At 36.8% G+C, this 21,738-nt stretch overlaps 2 protein-coding genes across 3 annotated transcripts; both read right to left on the reverse strand.

Moving 5' to 3' along the window:
- Positions 1-435: 435 nt before the first annotated feature.
- On the reverse strand, positions 436-7,733 carry LOC140818663 (uncharacterized). 2 transcript variants are annotated; one of them, XM_073178707.1, is made up of 8 exons: positions 7,662-7,733; positions 7,386-7,528; positions 7,022-7,154; positions 5,935-6,038; positions 4,538-4,709; positions 4,286-4,426; positions 3,941-4,166; positions 436-3,855 (listed from the first exon to the last, which is right to left on the reverse strand). In XM_073178707.1, exons 2-8 carry the CDS (start codon positions 7,451-7,453, stop codon positions 758-760), a joined length of 3,942 nt encoding a protein of 1,313 aa, XP_073034808.1. In that variant the 5' UTR covers positions 7,454-7,528; positions 7,662-7,733; the 3' UTR covers positions 436-757. The 2 variants fall into 2 exon arrangements, with proteins under 2 accessions (XP_073034808.1, XP_073034807.1); XM_073178706.1 differs by lacking the exon at positions 7,662-7,733 and having other exon boundaries at positions 7,386-7,640.
- A 10,218-nt stretch (positions 7,734-17,951) lies between these two features.
- On the reverse strand, positions 17,952-21,428 carry LOC140818789 (probable phospholipase A2 homolog 1). Its single transcript, XM_073178837.1, has 4 exons — positions 21,243-21,428; positions 21,119-21,158; positions 20,891-21,010; positions 17,952-18,335 (listed from the first exon to the last, which is right to left on the reverse strand). Exons 1-4 carry the CDS (start codon positions 21,339-21,341, stop codon positions 18,157-18,159), a joined length of 438 nt encoding a protein of 145 aa, XP_073034938.1. The 5' UTR covers positions 21,342-21,428; the 3' UTR covers positions 17,952-18,156.
- Positions 21,429-21,738: the final 310 nt, after the last annotated feature.

Below are 21,738 nucleotides of genomic sequence, written 5' to 3' on the forward strand. Positions count from 1 at the left end.
TAGTATATATACAATATGATGATTTAGGCTATTTAATTTTTTTGGGATTATTTAAATTTTAATACATGATACACGATGTTAGAAAATGTCTCCACCCTAATCATAAATGATGTAATATCTTGGCAGTCGTTGAGAGTTGCTGCACCTGTCTGAGTTTCTTGCAAAATTTATTAATCAATCTTTCAAGACTCTGTGTTCTTAACTCATCATTCTTGAAAATAAAGCTGACGATCAGTTTTTTCAGTACTATAAGTCGATATTTTGCATATTTGGTATCGAAAACTGATACGTGAGGTTATTTGAGTTAATTAGTTTGATCATTCACATATGAATAGTGTAATATAACACTATCTCCGATGAATATAAGAGAAGTAATATCGATATATATAAATGTAAGCTAATGTTTTGATAGCACCAATCTAGTTGTTCAATTCACACATAAAAAATAAAGTAAGCTCCAATTAAAGTCTAGAAGATGCTCAAACGAATCAATCTGTTGTTTTGTATACACCCAATGAATCAAACGGACTCCAGCATAGTAAGAAATTACAAAACCTTAACAGTACAAAAACTGCTGAACTTGAAAAATCCAAATTCAGAAGAAAGAAGAAACATTCTCTATGTGACATCAATCACCGGTATCATACACGTATAAATATTTAATCGTCGACTTTAAAAATGTATACAAACAGAACCGCCATTTAAGCTATGTGTAGAAGAATCTCATGTAATTTAAAAAATTCCATACTCTAGCAATTCAAGGACGATTCTTCCGAAAAGCTTGTACAAAGCTATCATAATCAGGGAGCTTTGGATGAACATGGCTAGCTTTCTGAGTACCATCACCTTTATTTGAATTAGTAACGTCCAAAGTTGCTGTCTTGGGATTTTCATTGCTAACTGAAATCTCTGCCTTCGTCTGAGGACTTGATGGTTGTTCTGATGCATATGACTTGTGAGAGGTTCTTGGCTCAGGTTTTGTCAAGGTAGTTGGTTTCGAAGAGTTAGGTTGCTCTGATGTCCCCGAAACACTTGGATGAGGCTTAGAAGCCACTTTGTGCTGCTTAGGAGGTGAGAACACACTTGATTTAGCTGGCTTAGTAGCCATTTTCGTAGAGGTGGGAAGTTCGGAATTTTCCCACTTCACAGAGCTCTTCCTTTCAGATTCCAATTCTCGTGGTGTCTCAGAAGTGTTGGTTCTTGTAGACTTTTTTACATCCTCTTCATCAGAATAAAGCACTTCAGACTTCTTACGTTGTGTTTTGACAGGTTTTCTGTCATTGCTAGCATCATCGTCAAGCGCTTCAGACTTAAGTCTCATTTTGGACTCATGCAATGTACCATCTTTTGCTGAGCTGGGCTGCTCAGGAGGTGCCCAGAAATTTGATTTAGCTGGCTTATAAGGCACATTTGGTGACGTTGGTCGCTCAAAATTTTCCAATTTTATAGAGTTCTTCCTCTGAGACTCAGATTCTTGTTGGTTTTCAGAAGTGTCAGACACTCTGGATTTTCTGTGCCCAGTAGCATCATGATCAGGAGTTTCAGATTCATTCCACCGAGTATTGGGAAAAGATTTTGGTTTAGCACTAGATGAAGGGGCTTTTGTTCGTCGAGAAATCCCACTTCGCAGATGATTTTTTCTGGTAACGGACTCCTCTGGAGCATCGTCATCTAAATCATTGTTAGAAGAACCATAATTTGAGCCAGAACCTCCTAAACTCGATTTTTTATCAACTTCTTCTGCAGCATTAGGAGTAACTCGTCCTTTCCTGTGACCAGAACTATTTTGTACATATTCTTCCTCCTTGGAACTACTATCTGAATCAGAGGAGAGAACGGGTATTTTTGTCCCCTTTTTATGACCAAACTTTTTGTTTATCCGGGGACTCTCAACAGCACGAGGAGAAATGGATCTTACATTTGAGGTGGCAGCATCCTCTGTCTCTTTCTTCAACAATGATTGCCCGCCCAACCGATTCTTCAAATAAGAGGGCTGGTTATAGCCTTTATGACGAAAACCACCAGTGAGTTTTCCAAAATTTAGCCCCTCTCCACTATCTGAATTAGATTCATCTCCATATTCAATAGATTCAATCCGAGACTCGGCAGATCTTGAGGCAGGCTTGCCAGAAGAGGATTTCCGAAAAGTTGACTTTCCTGGAGGATTACTTTTTCCTTTGCTACTTTTCTCCAGAATTTCCTCAGACATCAATTCATCATCAGACAACAGGGACGACTGTCTTTTGCCAAATCCTGAATATTCCTTTTTCTTACCAGCAGAGGATTTCCTAAAGCTTAACTTTGCTGGAGAAACACTTTTTCCTTCTTGGCTTCTATCCTTGAAAATTTCCTCGGACATCGATTCATCATCAGATGAAAGTGATGACTGTTTTCTGCCAAATCCTGAATACCGCTTTTCCCTCGATGGTGACCCAAGTGATTCTCTGATTTTATCTTTAATTTCTGATCTGACCGACCGACTGCTACTATTTTGTGTACTCGAAATATCTCTCAAGTCTTGCTTCACTGTATGTCCCAACGTATTGATGCCGTCATCACTTTCAGAACTTGGTCCATCAGAATAGTCAAACTTCACAGCCATATTACTATCCATTTCTACACCATCTTTAGCTACTAAATTTTCAGAAAGATCAGGCGACGAGTTCTTTCCAATTGAAAACAGTGACTGAGTGTTGGGCTGCGAGATTTTGTTTGTGCCAGATATAGGGCTCCACGAATCAGATTTTACTGAGGAGTTCTCAGATAATTTCGATGGCAAGTGAAATACAGACTCTTGCTCATCATATGTAGCGCCAAAATCATACCCACCATCACTCTCTGAATCAGACTTGTCAAAAACTACGGCAGCAGTCTTGTGGGTGCTTATCTCGGAGGCTTCTCCAGGAATGCTTCCCTTGCTACCCACAAAAGGATCCTCATCAACCACATGCCCAAAATTTTGGTCCTTGGAGTTCACAAAAAATTTATCAACATCAGAAATGACAGAATGGGCACGAGAAGAGTTTACACTAGGCAGTTTCACAATCTGCTCTTCCATAAAATGCTTGGATTTCTCTGGGCAATCATTAGTGGACTCAGAATCATACTTGATAGACTGTTTCTTCATACCAATATCCACAAAAGAATCCTCACCAGCAACATGATCAAACTTTTGGTCATTGGAGTCCGCAAAAATATTCACATCATCAGAAATGTCAGAATCAGATCTAGAAAAGTTGACACTGGATTGTTTACCAATCCTTTCTTCACTAAAATTCTCAGATTTCTCTGACCAATCATTAGTGTTCTCAGCTTCATATGTGAAAGACTCTTTCTTCATGCTCATTTCACCTCTAGATACCTTTAAAGAGTTCTTTCGAGAACGCGCACCTGCAGCTAGGACATCATGATCTTTTGTATCATTATCTTTTGAAGCTTTAGATTTTAAAGTAGTCGATTCGACATATTCCTTTGTAGTCCCACGACTGTCCCCCTTGAAACTACCAGAAGTCTTCTCATTATACCGATTAATTTGCTCCCTCCGTGGCTCACTCTCTTCCAAAAAGGGTTTGCTTGCAGAATCTTCAGGGAATGGTTTACTTGCCAATTTTGATGTTTCATAGTTTTCACGGCCTTCATTTCTTGAAACGCGGGACTCTGAAGAGGAATTTTCCCTCATAATTCTGTCACGGTTAGAAAGTTCTGCAGCAGCTCTAGCTGCCATACTAGCTCGTTCTGCAGATTCAGCAGCTGCCTGTGCTGCAGCACTAGCATCTTTGAATTCCATATTCCAACTTTGTCTATCCAAGGAGGACTCGTAGATTTCATCTTGTAACAATGGCGTCTTCTTGTCTCCTAAAATCGCAAAACAAATAGTTAAGCAAAATAACAAGCCATATTACAGTAAGTAGTCCATTCACTTCATTTAAGTAGATTGTACCGGGGGGCTTTGTTTCAGGTTGGGACGCTAGGCTGATCCCATAATTTTGGGCAGAAGAGATATTTTCTGACCCCACTAAAGTTTTGGGACCCTGCTGGGAGACATTAAATGCTGTACTGTGTATCTTGTTGTCGCTAGAGGGAGGGGGAGCTTGTATATCTGGATCTCCAGCGCAAGGTGCTTCAGCATACAGGGTACTCGCCTTCCCAAATGTACTTGGTCCACTCTGATTAATTGAACAAATTGACACAGAAATCAGAAAATGCTATAAAATATTGTCCACTTCTAGGATATAATAATGTAAATAAAATCATATGCGGAATGCCTCAAAGCAACTGAATCTACCAGCAAGTCATTTGGTGGTACTGGATCTTTCTCATTAAATGATTTAGGATCCCAATTGACATTATGCTCCTCTGCAATAGCACTTAGAATTTTCATTTTGGTCTGTCCATCTGGTGCCACTGCCGATAACTTCTCAACTAACTGCAATAAAAAATCAAAATCAAATAATATTTGAAAATTTTACGGTGCCGACTAGAGCCCAATCATTATGTCCTCATGTGTGAACTTCAAGAACTAAATACCAGAACATACCATACGGCCAACACCACATTCCGGACGTAGTTCTATAGCTGCAGTTGTGAAATCTTTCCCGTATTTTGCTGTAAAATGCTTCCTGATGTCTAGAAGTTCAGGTACATCTCCACATCTCGGTGATGCAAAAACTAAACTTGCAATTGCTTCTTTCAGGTCAATCGGCATATTTCTACATAAAAAAATAAGAGAACAGATAAAATATAAAGCCTTAAAATAATGGGGGAATTATTTTAAGTACATGCTAACTGAAATATGCACAAATAACTTGTCATAACCGAAAGATAGATTTCACACCACTACGCATGCATAAAGAATGCCTTAGCACAGCATAAAATGCCTCCATCTACAAACCCAAAAAACTCCAGTACTTGAAAAGCGTGTAGAACCGTAACTTCAGAAGGAAAGACGGGCAGGGGATTGCAAACTTTTCAGAGAAGCGAGAAACATAGAGGGAGTGGTAGAAATTTTGTTTACAAGACAATCGAATGACTGTCCTACGCATAGCATAAAAAAACGTGGTAACAAAAATATATAGATATCGCAATATGTTCACTGAACCATAACACGAAGGAACCATGAATAAATCAGAAAAATGGACAAAACATATTCTTCAATGCACCATATCGTGGGAAAGAGTAGAAGGGTCAAATCCTTCAATTTCGTGACATGCTCAACAAAAAGTGAAACTCATTTGGTTAATCAATCAAATAATAGCATTTATAACATACATACGATCCTAATTAAAAAAAGCACACAAGCAGAAGCCTGTGCTCTGATAAAAAGCTTATAGAATACACAATAATTAGACCTATAGACCTAACCAGCAAATGGACAAGGGAATGTTTATATTACTTCACATTCAGATAAGCAAGAAACGACAACACTAAAATATGAACATCAAGTCAACACAAAATCATTCGTAAAATTTGGAAACTCGGAAAAGAGTCCTTTCCAAATTGCTGTCGGTGATAGATAAGATGAGTAGGTCAGTTAAATTTTATTGGGCAGATTAATGCATGTATAGTACGGCCACAATGATTCCTGGTCTTCTCAAATTTTAGCCCAAAACAAGGTCTCATCATGACTGTGCCAATGTAATGATTAAATGAAGAACAATGTTTTTTGTAACAGAAGCTAATGGGTTCGGTTCACAGAAATGTTTCTTTTCCAAATTTGTTAAATAGGAAAACACCTAGCAGTCTACTTAAAAAATAGCCAAACAACTTTGTCTCCTAGATACTTCTTTACCGTAAAGTAATTGTCGTGATGCACGAGCTCATTAGTATAGAGTAAGTTCTTCAAGAGATAATTTAGTTAATTTTGAAACAACTAAATTATGAACTATCAGTAACATGGTTATTCATGGGGCATTCTGTCAGACAAGATATACATACTTTTGCGATTCAATTATGGACAATCGTGAAACAATAAGTTCACAGTAAATCTCGAGGAGATCGTATGCAGCCATCATCTTCTCTTCCCTGATGACATGCTCGACCTGATATTTAATAAGATAGATGTGAGTATAATACCTTATTTAGGGTGGATACTCCAATATTAGATGATGATCAAAGCAGGAAAGAAAATCAATCTTTTCAAATTGGTGTTAAAAACAAAAAATTTCCTCTGAGAGATGTAGACAGATATCATTAATTAGACAACCTACCTAGCATGCTTATAATATATTCTAATTTTCAGCGAAAGTGCTAATTAAAGTTCAAGACTTCTTGGATTTCAAAATTTTCCACCATATGTAATGACATCAAATTGTATCGTACAGATCTCAGGATGGAATAGCAGATGTTCTGGGTAATCTATTGTTTATTTTTCATTTCTTAAATGACAAATTGTCTTTCAAGATTACCCTTAAAATAAACATGGATTATAACCAAAGCACAACCAGCACCAATTTTACGCTAAAAAAGATGATGTCCAATTTTTTCACTATTTCAACTCTTGATGTAATTAGGAATCAATCTCAAAGATCAACCTCAAAACAAAGAGGGAGTAAAATTTTTCTACGATAATCAACACTCTTTCTCATCAATATAGATGTCAGAATATCTTACAATCTAAAATATTGGAAAAGAATTTTGGAGCATTTGAACAATAGCTTTCAACAATAACATGTGATATGTCCCCTCAATAATTTCTAAGATCTAGGCACATTTCTACGTTCACATTTCCTGCACCAATATTTATACCTAAATCCAACTATTGCAACTAAAACCAAGCAACAAAGACTTTACATTAACTGTATTTAGACCGGTTTACCAAAGTTAGAGAGAATACATTAGTTCAAGGTCTTCATATATTGCAACATGTATTTTGCATTGCAAATCAAGACACAGAACCAATTTATAAAGCAAATTGACATTTAACAGTCACAAGAAACAAAGAAAATGGAAACAGAACACATGGAATTTCATAAAACATGGATCTTGATTAAAACAAAAACAAACAGGAGCCATAGATCAATACTCGAATTCGGGCTGTCCGATCCTGACCAGACTCAAGCAACGGTGCTATTTCCCTTTTCATCTGTTTCACTTGAACTTCTTTCCTGTTCCTCAAAAGCTTCAGCCTTGATCCCGCTAACCTCAGCGATGTCTTGCTGCATCAAATCAAGTCATAGCACTCAAATTCAACAAACCCAAAAACACCCAATAATTGTCTATCAATAACCGAGATAAACAAAATTTGCTCATTCAATAATCAATCAACTAAAAAATACATGTCACAGCACGCCAATCAAACAATTCAAAACATAATAAAATATAAAATTGAAAAACAAAATTTGCCCACGATATGGTTGAACACGAATATAAAATCACAGAGTGATTACCATTTGGCCGGGTTGAAGCTCCTGGAAAGCATATCCTTCGAATTCTGCAGAAACTTTGATTTCTTCATCTTATGAATAGAATCACCACTAAATTACACTAATTGGGATTGCCGAAATCCAAACCACAAGCAATTAAGTTATTCCTGTAATAATTGAAGTTTATTCCGGTAAAAGAGAATATGAGATAGATCGCAAATTCAATTTAGGCTGGTATTCAATTTCATCTTTATCTTCGATCATAAACAATGGAAAATTATAGGTTTAAATTGGGGAAACCTGTAATTAAGTTGACTCTTAAAATTACTCGTCAACGAACACGCCTCTCAAAAATCAATTTAAGAGTTATTTATGCTTAGTTGCTTGGTTTTACGGGCTGGCGGGGCAAGCGGGCCCGCCATTTGACGGCCATTAAATGATCGACTCAGTCCGATCTAATTTGGGCCACGGTTTAGACGAACCGACCTGTCTATTTTTTTTTAAATAGAGAATTAAAAAATAGAGAAAAATACTGATAATTTTTTTTAAATAAAAAGTACTAAAAATATTTGAAATTCTATCAAATTGTTAAGCGATATTAAAAACATTACTTTAAGAAATTAATAATGTATAATAATTTGTTAAATAAAATATAAAAAAAACTAAAGAAAATTACAAATTAGTTATCATTAAAATTCATTCAAATAAGTCAGATAAAATCTAAAAAATATCTATAAAAAAACTTAAAAATACATTTTTATATAAAAAAAAATATTAAAATAAAATCATATTATGCCGAGCCGACCCACCTCGCTCTAACCTGCAATCCGCACGGGCTCAAACCATTTGACTCGCCACCAAATATTTGAGATTTCTCTAACCTAGCCGGACCCATTTCTATGGCGGGGCGGACCGACCGGTGGTCCCGGCTTAACTTGACAAATGTATTAGTTGCACACGTTAAACAATCAAATAAATAGGTGTGATTAGAATGATACTAGTTGTGGTTCTATTAACAAAAATTACTCCCATTGAAAATCATTTTTATTTGAAAATCGCATATATCATAAATATTTTATTAATATAATAGGCAAAAATTTGTGTGAGACGATCTCATGGACCGTAGTTGTGAGACGGATATCTTATTTGGGTCATCCATGAAAAAGTATTACTTTTTATGCTAAAAGTATTACTTTTTATTGTGAATATGTGTAAGGTTGACCCGTCTCACAGATTAAGATACGTGAGACGGTCTCACATAAAACCACTCAATATAATATCATCGGAAAAGTAATTTTTTCTCGATCAATGTATGTAAATATCGATATATATACATCTATTAGGTATTCATATTTGTAAATTTATTTGATATATTCATATTATATAGGCTAATTTATTATATAATTTATCATAACATATAATCAAAGGCATAAAATTACTTATGCAAAAAGAAAACTAAAAAGATAGACGTAAAGATGAATATGGTTGGTGAACAGTATATCAAAACAATGGCTGTATGTTCCTGCAGCTAGCTGTGATCTAAATTTTTTCAAGAATAGTTGTGCTTAATCGAAGATGAAAGGGGTTGCTCATGGACTGTTAGGGAAAATGGATTTGCTAGATTTTGGTTTCAGACGAATGTTGGGTGAGAGCTTCCTCTCCACAATTTTCTATCATTTTTTTTTTTCATTTTCAATTAAGTCAAAAGTTATATAATATATTATTGATCTGAAAATATATTTATATTGATTTTTAAAGGATTTATTCATAAATTTTAAAGTTATTTAAAAAATGTATCATATTTAGTCCTATTATGAAAATGAATGGAAGAAGTCAACATAATATTTATAGAGTATGTTTCTTGTGAGACGGTCTCACGAATCTTTATCTGTGAGATGAGTCAACCCTACCGATATTCACAATAAAAAGTAATACTCTTAGCATAAAATGTAATAATTTTTCATAGATGACCCAAAATAAAAAATATGTCTCACAAAATACGACATGTGACACTGTCTCACACAAGTTTTTGCCATATTTATATATATAATTTGGATTAATAAATTACCATATAATAATTGGAACGGGTCTAATTTTTTTTATATATATTTAAAATTTAAACACGGAAATTATTAATTATGTCAATAAAGGTTGCGTTAGGAAGGTGGGTGGCCCTGGCCCATGAATTGACCATTAACTTTGATGTCAACTTATAATATAGTATTTGCTAAAATTAAAATTATAATATAGTGTAGAATGACGCGTGAAACTTGGTAAAAGCTGAAAGAAACAATTAATGAGAAATACGCGAGGAAAGTTAAAATATGTCGATACAGCCCTGTTCGTTACCCCTGTGGTTTCAGGGAAAGAAGCCCAAATAAACTTTCCTACCCAATCCATGTTTTTTTTACTAATCTAATTTGAGTTTTTTCTCTGATCAACTTGAAATTTAAATCTTATTTTTTAAAAACTAGAAAAGTATCACAACTTTACTATTATTTTAAGACAATACTAAACGTAAGCATGACGATCATGGTTATTATGATTACTCTAAGTAGACCAAATATGTAAGTAAGTCTATTTCTTGAAAATTTTACAAAGTCAAGCTAACGTTGAGCTTATTAGACTTAAAGGATACGGCCACAACTTCTTATATATGATAATTTTCTTTCTGCTACCACAAAATAAAATTGTTCGAAAAAATTAATTTTAAGCCACAGGAGCCAGCGTAGGGATGGCAATTTTCCCCGCGGGTTTGGGCCTCCACGGAAAAAACCCGAAACGGGGATGGGGATCCCCGATTTTTCGGGTTTGGGTTCGGGTTCGGGGATTTTTTCAAATCCCCGATGTAGTTCGGGGCGGGTATGAGATTACTATCCTTATCCCCGAAATCGATTTTTTCAAATCCCCGATGTAGTTCGGGACGGGTATGGGATTACTATCCCTATCCCCGAAATCCCCGAACCCGTCCCGAAAGTATATTATCAATAATAAAATAATAGTATTGTTAGTATTAATAATATAATTTTTAAAATATTAATAATATTATTATTATTAATATTAATATTGATATTAATATTAAAATTAACTAACCATCCCCGTCCCCATCGTCTTGTCATATTAATATTTTTGAAGCGGGGATGGGGACGGGGACGGGGACGGGGATGGTTAGTTAATCCCCGAAGTTTCGGGTTTGGGGATTCCCCGAAACCGAAAAAGTGGGGATGGGGGCGGGGATGGAGGTGGGGATGGCATTCGGGGATGGGGATGGGAATGGCAAACCCGCCCCCGCCCCGGCCCATTGCCATCCCTAAGCCAGCGTATGATTCATAATGTCCCAACAACTTGGATTATTGAAAGAAAAAAAAAACTATTGAGATATCAAGGGTCTCTTGATTTAGTAACAAATAACAAGGGTAAGAGCCAGAGACCTCTTAGGTCATGAGTTCAAATCCCAGATGTGTGAGTTTAGTTAGGAAAGGAGCTCTTGGGCGTTGTGGGTAGCGAAGTGGTCGTTTTCGATTTGGCTAGATGTCTCCTGGGTATATTTATGCAGCACGCATTGCTGAATCTTTTCCGATGCGTGAGGGCCTCTCTATGGCACGTTGGCTCTCGTTAATCCAGTGCATTGGCGAGACTTGCCTCTTTCTCAGGATGTGACTCTTATTGATAATATCAGGAGCTTTCCAACCAGGTGGATGGAGCAACCTGTTGGAAATTTGAATAAAAATTACATGTCTTGAATGTGGGAGTGCCTTTTGGTTCTCCACATTCTTGAGTTGGTTGAGGCTCATTATTGTGGAGTGTCTTTTGACTTTCCACATTCTTGAGTTACTTGAAAACTTGTGGCTCTTCATATTCTTGAGTTAATGGGAAGATTAATTGAGTTAATTAATCTTGCATGACTCTTGGTATACTTTTTGGGGCTTATAAATAGTGTGCTCATTCCTCATTTCATGCACATGAAAAATCTTTTCTCTTTCAAGATTCTCTTGCATTTCATATTGTTAGCTTTTCATTTGGCCTCCGTTAAATCTCGGTGATAAAGTAAAGGTACGCTTTCAGTTCGTCGTAGTAGTGTCTCGTGCTAAGTCACTGCGGGTTGTTCCGTTGTATCTTGGGAAACAGACGTCCAAGTTCATCCTCGAAGCACATCCCGGAGGGAACGAATCTGTTTTAAGGACACTTTATTTTCATACAGGCCTCGGTTTGCTTTATTTTAAGCATTGTGCTACTGTTTTGTTCATACTACTAGTTCGTTGGTTTTAGTATACCTTTCTGTTTATTCCATATATTTTGTATAACAATCTTAAAACAGATTACTCATTACGTGTTGTTTCAGATATGGCTACTGAAACCAACGTGCAAAGGGAAACTGGTCATGTTGTCCCTCCTCAAGTTGTCCCTCATGGTACCCCACGTGCTGCTGCGGTTGCTGTTCCAGCAAGTCACGGTGAAAAACCCGAGAAGTTTACTGGTGTGGACTTCAAAAGGTGGCAGCAGAAGATGCTGTTTTACCTGACGATGCTGAACTTGGCTAGATTCCTCACGGAGGATGCTCCTAAACTCAACGAGGGTGAGGGAGATGTTGAATCTGTTAGTGCGGTTGAGGCATGAAATCATTCTGATTTCTTGTGCCGAAACTATGTACTAAACGGATTGACAGATTCGCTCTACAACGTGTTTTGCGAAAAGAAAACGGCTAAAGAGCTGTGGGAATCCCTTGACAGAAAGTACAAAACCGAGGATGCCGGGGCCAAGAAGTTTCTTGTTGGTCGTTTTCTGGACTTTAAAATGGTGGATTCAAAGCCGGTTATCAGCCAAGTTCAAGAACTCCAAGTGATTCTTCACGAGATTCACGATGAGGGGATGAATTTGAGCGAATCATTCCAAGTGGCTGCTATTGTTGAGAAGCTACCACCAGCTTGGAAGGATTTTAAAAACTACTTGAAGCACAAGCGAAAGGAGATGAATGTTGAAGAGCTCATTGTTCGACTTCGCATCGAGGAAGACAACAAGAGTTCGGAAAGACGATTATTTTCTCCTGTTGCCGCTAAGGCAAATGTTGTCGAGCATGGCCAAAGCTCGAAAAAGAGAACATTTTCCTCCTCTAGCAAAAGGTTGAACATGGGACCCAAAGGAGGCGTGTCAAAGAAAAAGTTCTCCGGAAAATGCTACAACTGTGATGGTATGGGTCACAAGGCATCTGAATGTAAGAAGCCGAAGAGAAACCGAGAGGCGAATGTGGTAGAGAACATTGCTCATGAGGTTTCGAACATGAATCTCTGTACTGTAATATCAGAGGTTAATCTGGTGAGTTCGAACACCAGGGAGTGGTGGATCGACACTGGTGCCACTCGCCATGTTTGCTCCGACAAGGAGGTGTTTGCTACTCTTGAGAAATCTGAGAATGGGGAAAAGCTGTTCATGGGAAATTCCGCCACTTCTGAAATCAAGGGTCAAGGGAAAGTTGTTCTGAAAATGACATCTGGAAAAGAACTGACTCTAAACAATGTGCTGTATGTACCGGACATTCGCAAGAACTTGGTGTCCGGGTCGCTTCTTAACAAGCATGGTTTCCGCATTGTCTTCGAGTCAGATAAGGTGGTTTTGTCAAAGAGTGGAATGTTTGTTGGCAAAGGTTATGTTTGTAATGGTTTATTCAAACTAAATGTAATGGCTATTAAGCCCGTGATGAATAAAGTTAACACTTTTGCTTACTTGCTTGAGTCTTCTTGTTTATGGCATGGTAGACTTGTACACGTTAATTACGATACAATTCGTAGATTAATAAACATGAAAGACATTCATGCATTCCAAATTGATAAACAACACAAATGTGAAACTTGTGTTGAGGCAAAACTAACGAGATCATCTTTTCGAACTATTGAAAGAAATAGTGAACCACTTGATCTAATTCACAGTGATGTATGTGATTTAAAAAGTGTACAAACTCGTGGTGGAAATAAATACTTCATTACTTTTGTTGACGATAGCACAAAATTTTGTTATGTGTATCTCCTTAAAAGTAACGATGAAGCTATTGACAAATTTGTCCAATATAAGAGTGAAGTTGAAAACCAACTTAGCAAGAAAATTAAGGTGCTAAGAAGTGATCGTGGAGGTGAATATGAATCACCATTTGCTGAGTTTTGTGCTCAACACGGTATTAAACACGAAAGAACTGCACCTTATTCTCCTCAGCAAAATGGCATTGCAGAGAGAAAGAATCGCACATTGAAAGAAATGATGAATGCGTTGCTATTAAGTTCTGGTTTACCACAGAACATGTGGGGGGAAGCTGTTCTAACAGCAAATTACCTTTTAAATAAGGTGCCCCGGAAGAAGCTAGATAAAAGCCCATACGAGTTATGGAAAGGTAGAAGTCCTTCTTACCAATACTTGCGAGTGTGGCGGTGTCTTGCCAAGGTAGCAGTACCCACTCCAAAGAAGGTAAAGATAGGAGCAAAAACTGTTGATTGCATTTTCATTGGATATGCTCAAAACAGTAGCGCTTATCATTTTCTTGTACACGAATCTCAAATACCTGATATTCACAAGAATACGATAATGGAATCAAGAAATACTTCGTTCTTTGAACACATGTTTCCATGCAAATCTAAGGAAGAACCAAGTTCATCCAAAAGATTATATGAAACAATTGATAAAGAACAAGAGCTTGATCAAGACATTGAACCTAGACGTAGCAAGAGAGCTAGGAATGAGAAATCCTTTGGTCCGGATTTCATCACTTTCATGATGGAAAGTGAACCTCAAAGCTTCAAGGAAGCAATTAGTTCATCTGAGGGACCTCTATGGAAAGAGGCTATCAATTCCGAAATGGAATCCATTTTACAAAACCATACGTGGGAATTAGTAAATCTTCCTCCGGGAAGCAAACCACTAGGCTGTAAATGGGTTTTCAAAAGAAAAATGAAATCAGATGGAACCATAGATAAGTATAAAGCCAGATTGGTAATTAAAGGTTACCATCAACGTGAAGGGCTTGATTACTTTGACACATATTCTCCTGTATCGAGAATAACTTCTATTCGGGTGATACTTGCGATTGCCGCCTTGCGGAATCTTGAAGTACACCAAATGAACGTAAAGACGGCTTTTCTAAATGGAGATTTAGAAGAAGAAATTTACATGGAACAACCTGAGAGATTTTCTGCGATTGGTTAGAAGAAGAAATTTACATGGAACAACCTGAGGGATTTTCTGCGATTGAGCAAGAAAATAAGGTATGTAAACTGGTGAAGTCTCTGTATGGCTTAAAACAAGCACCAAAACAATGGCACGAAAAATTTATAAGGCCATGATGGAAAGTGGATTTAAATTTAGTGAATGTGACAAATGTGTATACATAAAGAACACTGAAATGGGATATGTCATTTTATGTCTTTACGTAGATGACATACTTATCATTGGAAGTAATGATAAGATGATCAAATCCACCAAGAAGTTATTGAATTCAAGATTTGACATGAAAGATTTGGGCTTAGCCGATGTAATCCTTGGAATTAAAATCCATAGAACATCAGAAGGGCTAGTCCTAAGTCAGTCACATTATGTTGACAAAATACTTGAGAAATTCAATAATGATGACTCTGTATTGACTAGAACCCCGATGAACCAGTCAACATCTATCAAAGAATCGAGGCGAGAGTATGTCTCAATTAGAATACTCTCGAGTCATTGGAAGTCTGATGTACCTAATGAGTTGTACAAGACCAGACATAGCCTATGCAGTAAGCAAATTGAGTAGATTTACGAGTAATCCAGGAGTTGAACACTGGAAAGCAATTATAAGATTGCTAAGATACTTAAGGTACACTCGTGATCATGGGGTGCACTATACAAGATATCCTGCTGTTATTGAAGGATACAGTGATGCTAATTGGATATCTGATATGAAAGACTCAAAATCTACAAGTGGATTTGTATTCACTTTAGGAGGTGCAGAAATTGCGTGGAAATCTTCTAAACAAACTGTAATAGCCAGATCCACAATGGAATCTGAGTTTATAGCTCTTGACAAGTGTGGTGAAGAGGCTGAATGGCTGCGTCACTTTTTAGAAGATGTTCCAGGATGGGAAAAACCTGTGCCGGCTATATGCATACATTGTGATAGCCAATCTGCGATTGGAAGGGCACAAAATAATATGTATAATGGTAAGTCTAGGCATATACGTCGTAGACATAATACCATTAGACAACTATTCTCAACTGGAGTTATCTCTGTGGACTATGTAAAGTCAAAGGATAATATAGCGGATCCGCTAACCAAAAGGTTAAACAGAGAGTTAGTTGCGAAAATGTCAAGGGGAATGGGGCTCAAGCCTATAGAATAAATTGGCGTGAAGGAAAACCCAACCTACGCTGACTGGAGATCCCAAGAACTAGGTTCAATGGGACAACCTAATCGCATTAATTTGGAGAATCACTGTGGGGGTTATCCCTAGTCCATTCCTATTATGAAACAGTGAATGTTGAGGATAAGCTTACGGCTTTTAATGATTCTGATGAGAAGAATATAGAATCACCTATGTGAGAGAGAAGTGGGGCCGCTTCGAAGGAATTGCAAGACTCAATTCTAGACCCTCTCGCAGAACCAGGCGTGTGTTCATGGCCAAAACGAACACAATCATGAGAACTGAATAGTATCAGGGAGAGTCTTGTGTGAAATATATCTTAATTTACATAAACGGCAGAACAGTTCAAGGACATCATGTCTACGGGTCAGCTAGTAAAGCAAATATATTTCATGAGGGAAGGTTCAAAGGAAAACACCTACCTATCCTATGCAGGATTCAACTGTAGAACTTTGTCACCGAGATGTATATCAATTTTCATTCATGTGGGGGATTGTTGGAAATTTGAATAAAAATTACATGTCTTGAATGTGGGAGTGCCTTTTGGTTCTCCACATTCTTGAGTTGGTTGAGGCTCATTATTGTGGAGTGTCTTTTGACTTTCCACATTCTTGAGTTACTTGAAAACTTGTGGCTCTTCATATTCTTGAGTTAATGGGAAGCTTAATTGAGTTAATTAATCTTGCATGACTCTTGGTATACTTTTTGGGGCTTATAAATAGTGTGCTCATTCCTCATTTCATGCACATGAAAAATCTTTTCTCTTTCAAGATTCTCTTGCATTTCATATTGTTAGCTTTTCATTTGGCCTCCGTTAAATCTCGGTGATAAAGTAAAGGTACGCTTTCAGTTCGTCGTAGTAGTGTCTCGTGCTAAGTCACTGTTGGTTGTTCCGTTGTATCCTGGGAAACAGACGTCCAAGTTCATCCTCGAAGCACATCCCGGAGGGGACGAATCTGTTTTAAGGACACTGTATTTTCATACAGGCCTCGGTTTGCTTTATTTTAAGCATTGTGCTACTGTTTTGTTCATACTACTAGTTCGTTGGTTTTAGTATACCTTTCTGTTTATTCCATATATTTTGTATAACACAACCATACAACATTGTTCTCTTCAGGCCAATCAAGTTGCACGTTCGTTAGCCAAGCAGGCATTGAACTTGTGGATAGGTTTTCATTGTCGGGATTACGACCCTTTGTTTATTCAATCTGCTGTAAACCTCAACTTTGTAACTGACCATTGGAAAGGGTGGTGTTTGGGCCAAAAATAATTAAATTATGAAGCCCACGTTAAATTAATACAAGCCCGATTAAATTGTATGGGCCCATCAAACTTAGCAGAGCAAGCCCAGTCCATTTAAAACTGATCACGAGACGTTAAGTTGGAGAAAACGTGGGAAGAATCGTGGGAAGAATCGTGGGAGGATCGAGACAGATCGTGGAATGAGAAGCGGGGAAACATGGGTCATGGGGGAGTGGAAGAAACCATATCTCACAGCGAAGAAAAAGAGTTTATCGGCGACACACAAACTACACACACAACTCAACTACAGACAAATCTGCAAACACTCTGCAAAATTTCCAATATTCAAGCATTAGTTTTTCAAGCTTTCCAGAATATTCTAGCAATTTACGTCTTCTCGTTTGTAGATTTCATCAACTATATTTGTCATATTTCTATGTCTTGTAAATTTCTACAGTTTATTGAAAATATAAACGATGTCAGAGATTTATTCCTCAAATCCCAATAGTTTTCTTTATTTTGGCGTTATAGTTGTTTTAGGAGATTAGAACCGACGATCAAATTTAGAATTCGCAATCGCTTGTTTTTAGAAGTTAGATTTTATCATTTTCACACAAATCGGTGCATTTTCGCACCTGGCACGCCCGCAACACCAAATATTGTGCAAACAGGTGGTTTTATTTCAAATATATATATAATCATCCGAATCTATATTAAGCTTCTCTAGTCACCACATTCGTATCTCTCTTAAACCAGTTCATGAATTCAAACTCGTGCCGAAATTACGATATGAAATTGTGAACAATTTGAAAAGTAAAAAATGCTTGAGATGGGCTCACAAGCCTAAGCTGAGCTCTTAAGTATCAGTCAACTTTTGAGAATTTGAGCTCAAGTGCTCAACTCAAACATTGCCTTCGTCAAACAAAAGAACAACACAGAGAGGATATTTTTGTTAAAAAAATCACAAGTAGAAGAGAAGTGATTTAATTGAAATAATAATAATAATAAGAAGAAGAATTGATAACTTGTCACATTATCATCACTTCACGCGTAAACTGGAGCCAAAAATACAGATATGAATCATGTCTCCGAAGGCAGTCCATTAGCTAAATTACAATTTCCAAAGGGACGTACCTTCAATAAAATTCATGTTGTATCTACAGTAAGCTAGCCTATCAAAGTTCTATCTTTGAGTTGCCAAACTGGCTGAATAAAATTGCCATATCCATACCCTGTACCATTGTAGGCACTGCTGTATCGTAAGGACAGGTCTTTGAGAAACCAGCATTTCCATTTTTATGTACTTTTTTTATGCACCTTTTAAACTTCTCGTGGCATTTGATATTGGCCAAACCTGAAAACATCAAGAATATGCCGGTCGATATATTAAAATCAGAAAATTTCGTATACAAAAATCTACCTAATAATAATCTTTCAAACATGAGTTCAGTCGAAATGGTTAGAGAAAGGAAGAGATTAGATGGTATTCCACATTGATGAAAAGAACGAGAACACACGTAAAAGCTTCGTTTATCAGTTGAAGGCCTGTTACAACAAGAAAACAGATTTAATTTATCTAAGAGGAAGTAATTATCACGTTTGAACCCAGAAGTTCGATGGTCAACAAAAAGTAACCTCTGTATCCACAAAGCAAATTTAGTAAAAAGGGCCCAGGTCAACTAGCCTCAAATAGTGCAGCCTACCGACCAGAGCCATTTGATCCTTTGTATCCAGAATATGCATTTGTGACAAATATAAAGACCATTTGACAAAAAGCAAGCAGAAGGTTACATTGTGGGAGCGGAAAATCCAGAAGTTCGTGGGGACGAAACCATTAAAAGCCAATCAAAATAGATGAAGCAAAATGGCATATTCATCTTCTCCGCAGTGTGTGAAATAAATATTTCCGTATGGATATTTTCAATGCAGGGGGGTGGCTGCCCCTGTTCAGTACCTCTACCTCGGCCATTCATTGGGAGTCAAATCAGTAACTATTGGACCAGATCCAAACACATGGTGGACTTCCAGCAAGAAAGATAACCAAAAAAACACAAAACACTAAAAATTTTAATAAAAATTATAAGCCTCTAAATGTTCCTTAAAAAGTCTATCCTTGTTCAAGTTGACCAGGTTGTACATTGTTCAATTTCTTAATAATTGACATATCAAGACAAGGTTAAACAATCAGCAATACAGTCTTTCTTACATAGATTAGAGGGATGCAATCAGGTAATTCAATCTCAGGAATCAACATTCAAGTGCATGCAAACTTCTCATACATTTGTAAATAAATATTTGGTTAACAAGCCTCACAACAGTTGGACGGCTGTTGATAACATCTAAGTCATACACCAAGGGTGCTCCAAAATGTATCTTTTCTTCACCTCAATTTCCAAGAGAAAAACAATGACATCATAGTGAAGTACATTTACACTCCAATTTTTGGTGATTTCCTCGAATGAATTTCTCAATAGCAGTAAAAGTTAGATGTATTCTAAAACAATACTGCATATGTTAAGAGCATATTCCTGACCTCTATCGTAGAAATTCATAAAGTTACAAGATTAAAAGAAAGCATAAAGTTGGCAAAGAAAATTCCATTTACAAACAATTCTCTCTTGGTTATTAAGTAATGGCCGGTATGTAATTTAAAAGACGTGAAAGTCATTCAAAAGATTAGAGTTTGTTGCTTAAGGTGTACATTTTTTACTTTTTTATATCATCGAAATTTCATGAAGGTCAAAAGTAGAAATAATGTAGTAACATATAAGATCTAGGTGTTAAGAAGGAATCAAGTATAGAATGTAGATAGGAAAATTCAGACGAATTTCTGAGGTCAAGAAAATGCATAATTGTCTGTGGTCATGAACTGACTGATAAAGGAGTGGGAATTAGTTCAAATTACTTGGGCTTGATCTATGAAAAGTTTAGCTTGCATGCACCAGGTAAAATGATTGAACCATCATCACAGTATGAGAGTTAACTTGAGAGACAGATATCACATCGACCAAAAGAACCTGAAATAAGCAATTAAAAGTGTGGAATATATATGTAGTAGAGGTAACCGCCATGAAGCAGAACGATACAGAGGAATGACCAATTAACCGTACAAGTCGAGCAATGGCTTTTATATGAGTTATTTGAGCTTAGATTATTCAATGATGGAAATTGAATTGGCGACTAAAAAACAAAAAGACAAACAGGAGGATTGGGATTTGAAAGAAAAACAAATTGAACATTTCACATGACTTGGCTCCACTAAAATGAGAGATTTACTACCGTAAACTACAGAACTAACATAGCTCCCATGAATCAACCATTTCAAATGCTAAATAATATTTGTGAATTGTGCCCTTCAGCTTTTTATTTTAGAATTGCTATTTCTGGCTTCAACTTTTCCAAGTAATATTTTGTTGACAGCAGAGCAGCATACAGTAGAAAACGAACTATACAAATCCTCAGCCCAGTTATCTGTTGAGAAGTCGACCATTCACATTGATCCACTAAGGTGAATCAGAAAAATGCCAATAGTTGTATTGTTGGCAATGCCATCAATCATAAATGCATATGGGACGCAGATATTTCTCTATTATGCCAAAGAACACATCATTCGCAATTGAAGAAGAACAAGCATAACAATGGCAGTCAAAAGCTGGAGGTCCGAGGCATGGGACTACTTATTGCACAAAATTCAACTAAACAAGTTTCTTTGATCTTATCAGAAATAAGAAAAAAAATTATAATCAGCCGGACGACAAAAGAACTTGTGAATACAATTCACCAATAAAGACGTACTCCATTCAAATGACAGAGAATGCAGGCATAATTGAAAGTCGTTTAAAAAGTAAAATCCAAGGACAAACCACGCCAATCAGACAGAGAATGCAGGCATCATTACGAGTCAAATACCTTTTCTCTCCACACATTCATCATGAATTTTGCAACAAGCATCCAGGTCATCGCAAGGTTTCTCTCCCGGACATCCAGTCCAACCTACTCCACAGTACTTCCCGTACCTTATCCCAATCGCTGCGCACACATTTCAGATTAAACAAACAAAAACAGATGAAATTAAGCACCACAACAAACAGTGACCAATCAATATCATTCGCAAAGCATTCTTTCGAAGAAACGTACTATTGCAGTTCTCCGCCACACAGGTTTTGCTGCACACAACCTATTCATGGCCAACGGCTGAATGAAAAACCATACAGAAACTCATTTTTCGCATAAAAGGCTAATAAATCAATAAGAAAAACACCTGACGTTCATCGACGGCTTCTACGAAAACAATTACGACTAGAATGAATGCGGCGGCGGCGCGAGTCCGGTGCCGAACAACGGCGTATCGCTCTGGCATTGTCGATTTCCTTTTCAACTGCTATTCTTCTCTCTTATATGTTACATGGACGCTTGCCCTTCGTAGCTTCTCCTGCGTTTTCTAGCTCTAGTTATTTTTAAATTACTAAAATGCCCTCTCAATCATTCGAATTTTTTGCGTGGCCTCTGCTCTCTGATTGGCTAGGGCCTCCTTTTATTACGTGGTTTCGAAAAAATTAAAAAAAATCATTTTCCTTTTTTTTTTAAAAAAAATCATTATATTTTATGTTTTACAAAAAACAAATATAATTTTACCCAAATAAATTATATTTTCAAAGAACAAAAATAGTCAAGATTTTACACTTAATAATATAGCAAAATAAACATTATTATTAATTATACATTAGTGTTATGAAATACAATAATTTTATACATCA

This window comes from Primulina eburnea, chromosome 17 (genome assembly GCF_022965805.1).
Source record: "Primulina eburnea isolate SZY01 chromosome 17, ASM2296580v1, whole genome shotgun sequence".
Classification (NCBI taxonomy): domain Eukaryota; kingdom Viridiplantae; phylum Streptophyta; class Magnoliopsida; order Lamiales; family Gesneriaceae; genus Primulina; species Primulina eburnea.

Excerpts from the sequence above, each read along its gene's own strand:
- LOC140818663 (XM_073178707.1), bottom strand. The coding sequence starts at position 7,453 with ATGAAGAAATCAAAGTTTCTGCAGAATTCGAAGGATATGCTTTCCAGG. Across the intron at positions 4,427-4,537 it reads AATGTGGTGTTGGCCGTATG|TTAGTTGAGAAGTTATCGGC; the intron begins GTATGTTCTGGT and ends TTTTTATTGCAG. Across the intron at positions 3,856-3,940 it reads ACCTGAAACAAAGCCCCCCG|GAGACAAGAAGACGCCATTG; the intron begins GTACAATCTACT and ends TTGCGATTTTAG.
- LOC140818789 (XM_073178837.1), bottom strand. The coding sequence starts at position 21,341 with ATGCCAGAGCGATACGCCGTTGTTCGGCACCGGACTCGCGCCGCCGCC. Across the intron at positions 21,159-21,242 it reads AAGCCGTCGATGAACGTCAG|GTTGTGTGCAGCAAAACCTG; the intron begins GTGTTTTTCTTA and ends GGCCATGAATAG. Across the intron at positions 18,336-20,890 it reads TGAATGTGTGGAGAGAAAAG|GTTTGGCCAATATCAAATGC; the intron begins GTATTTGACTCG and ends TGATGTTTTCAG.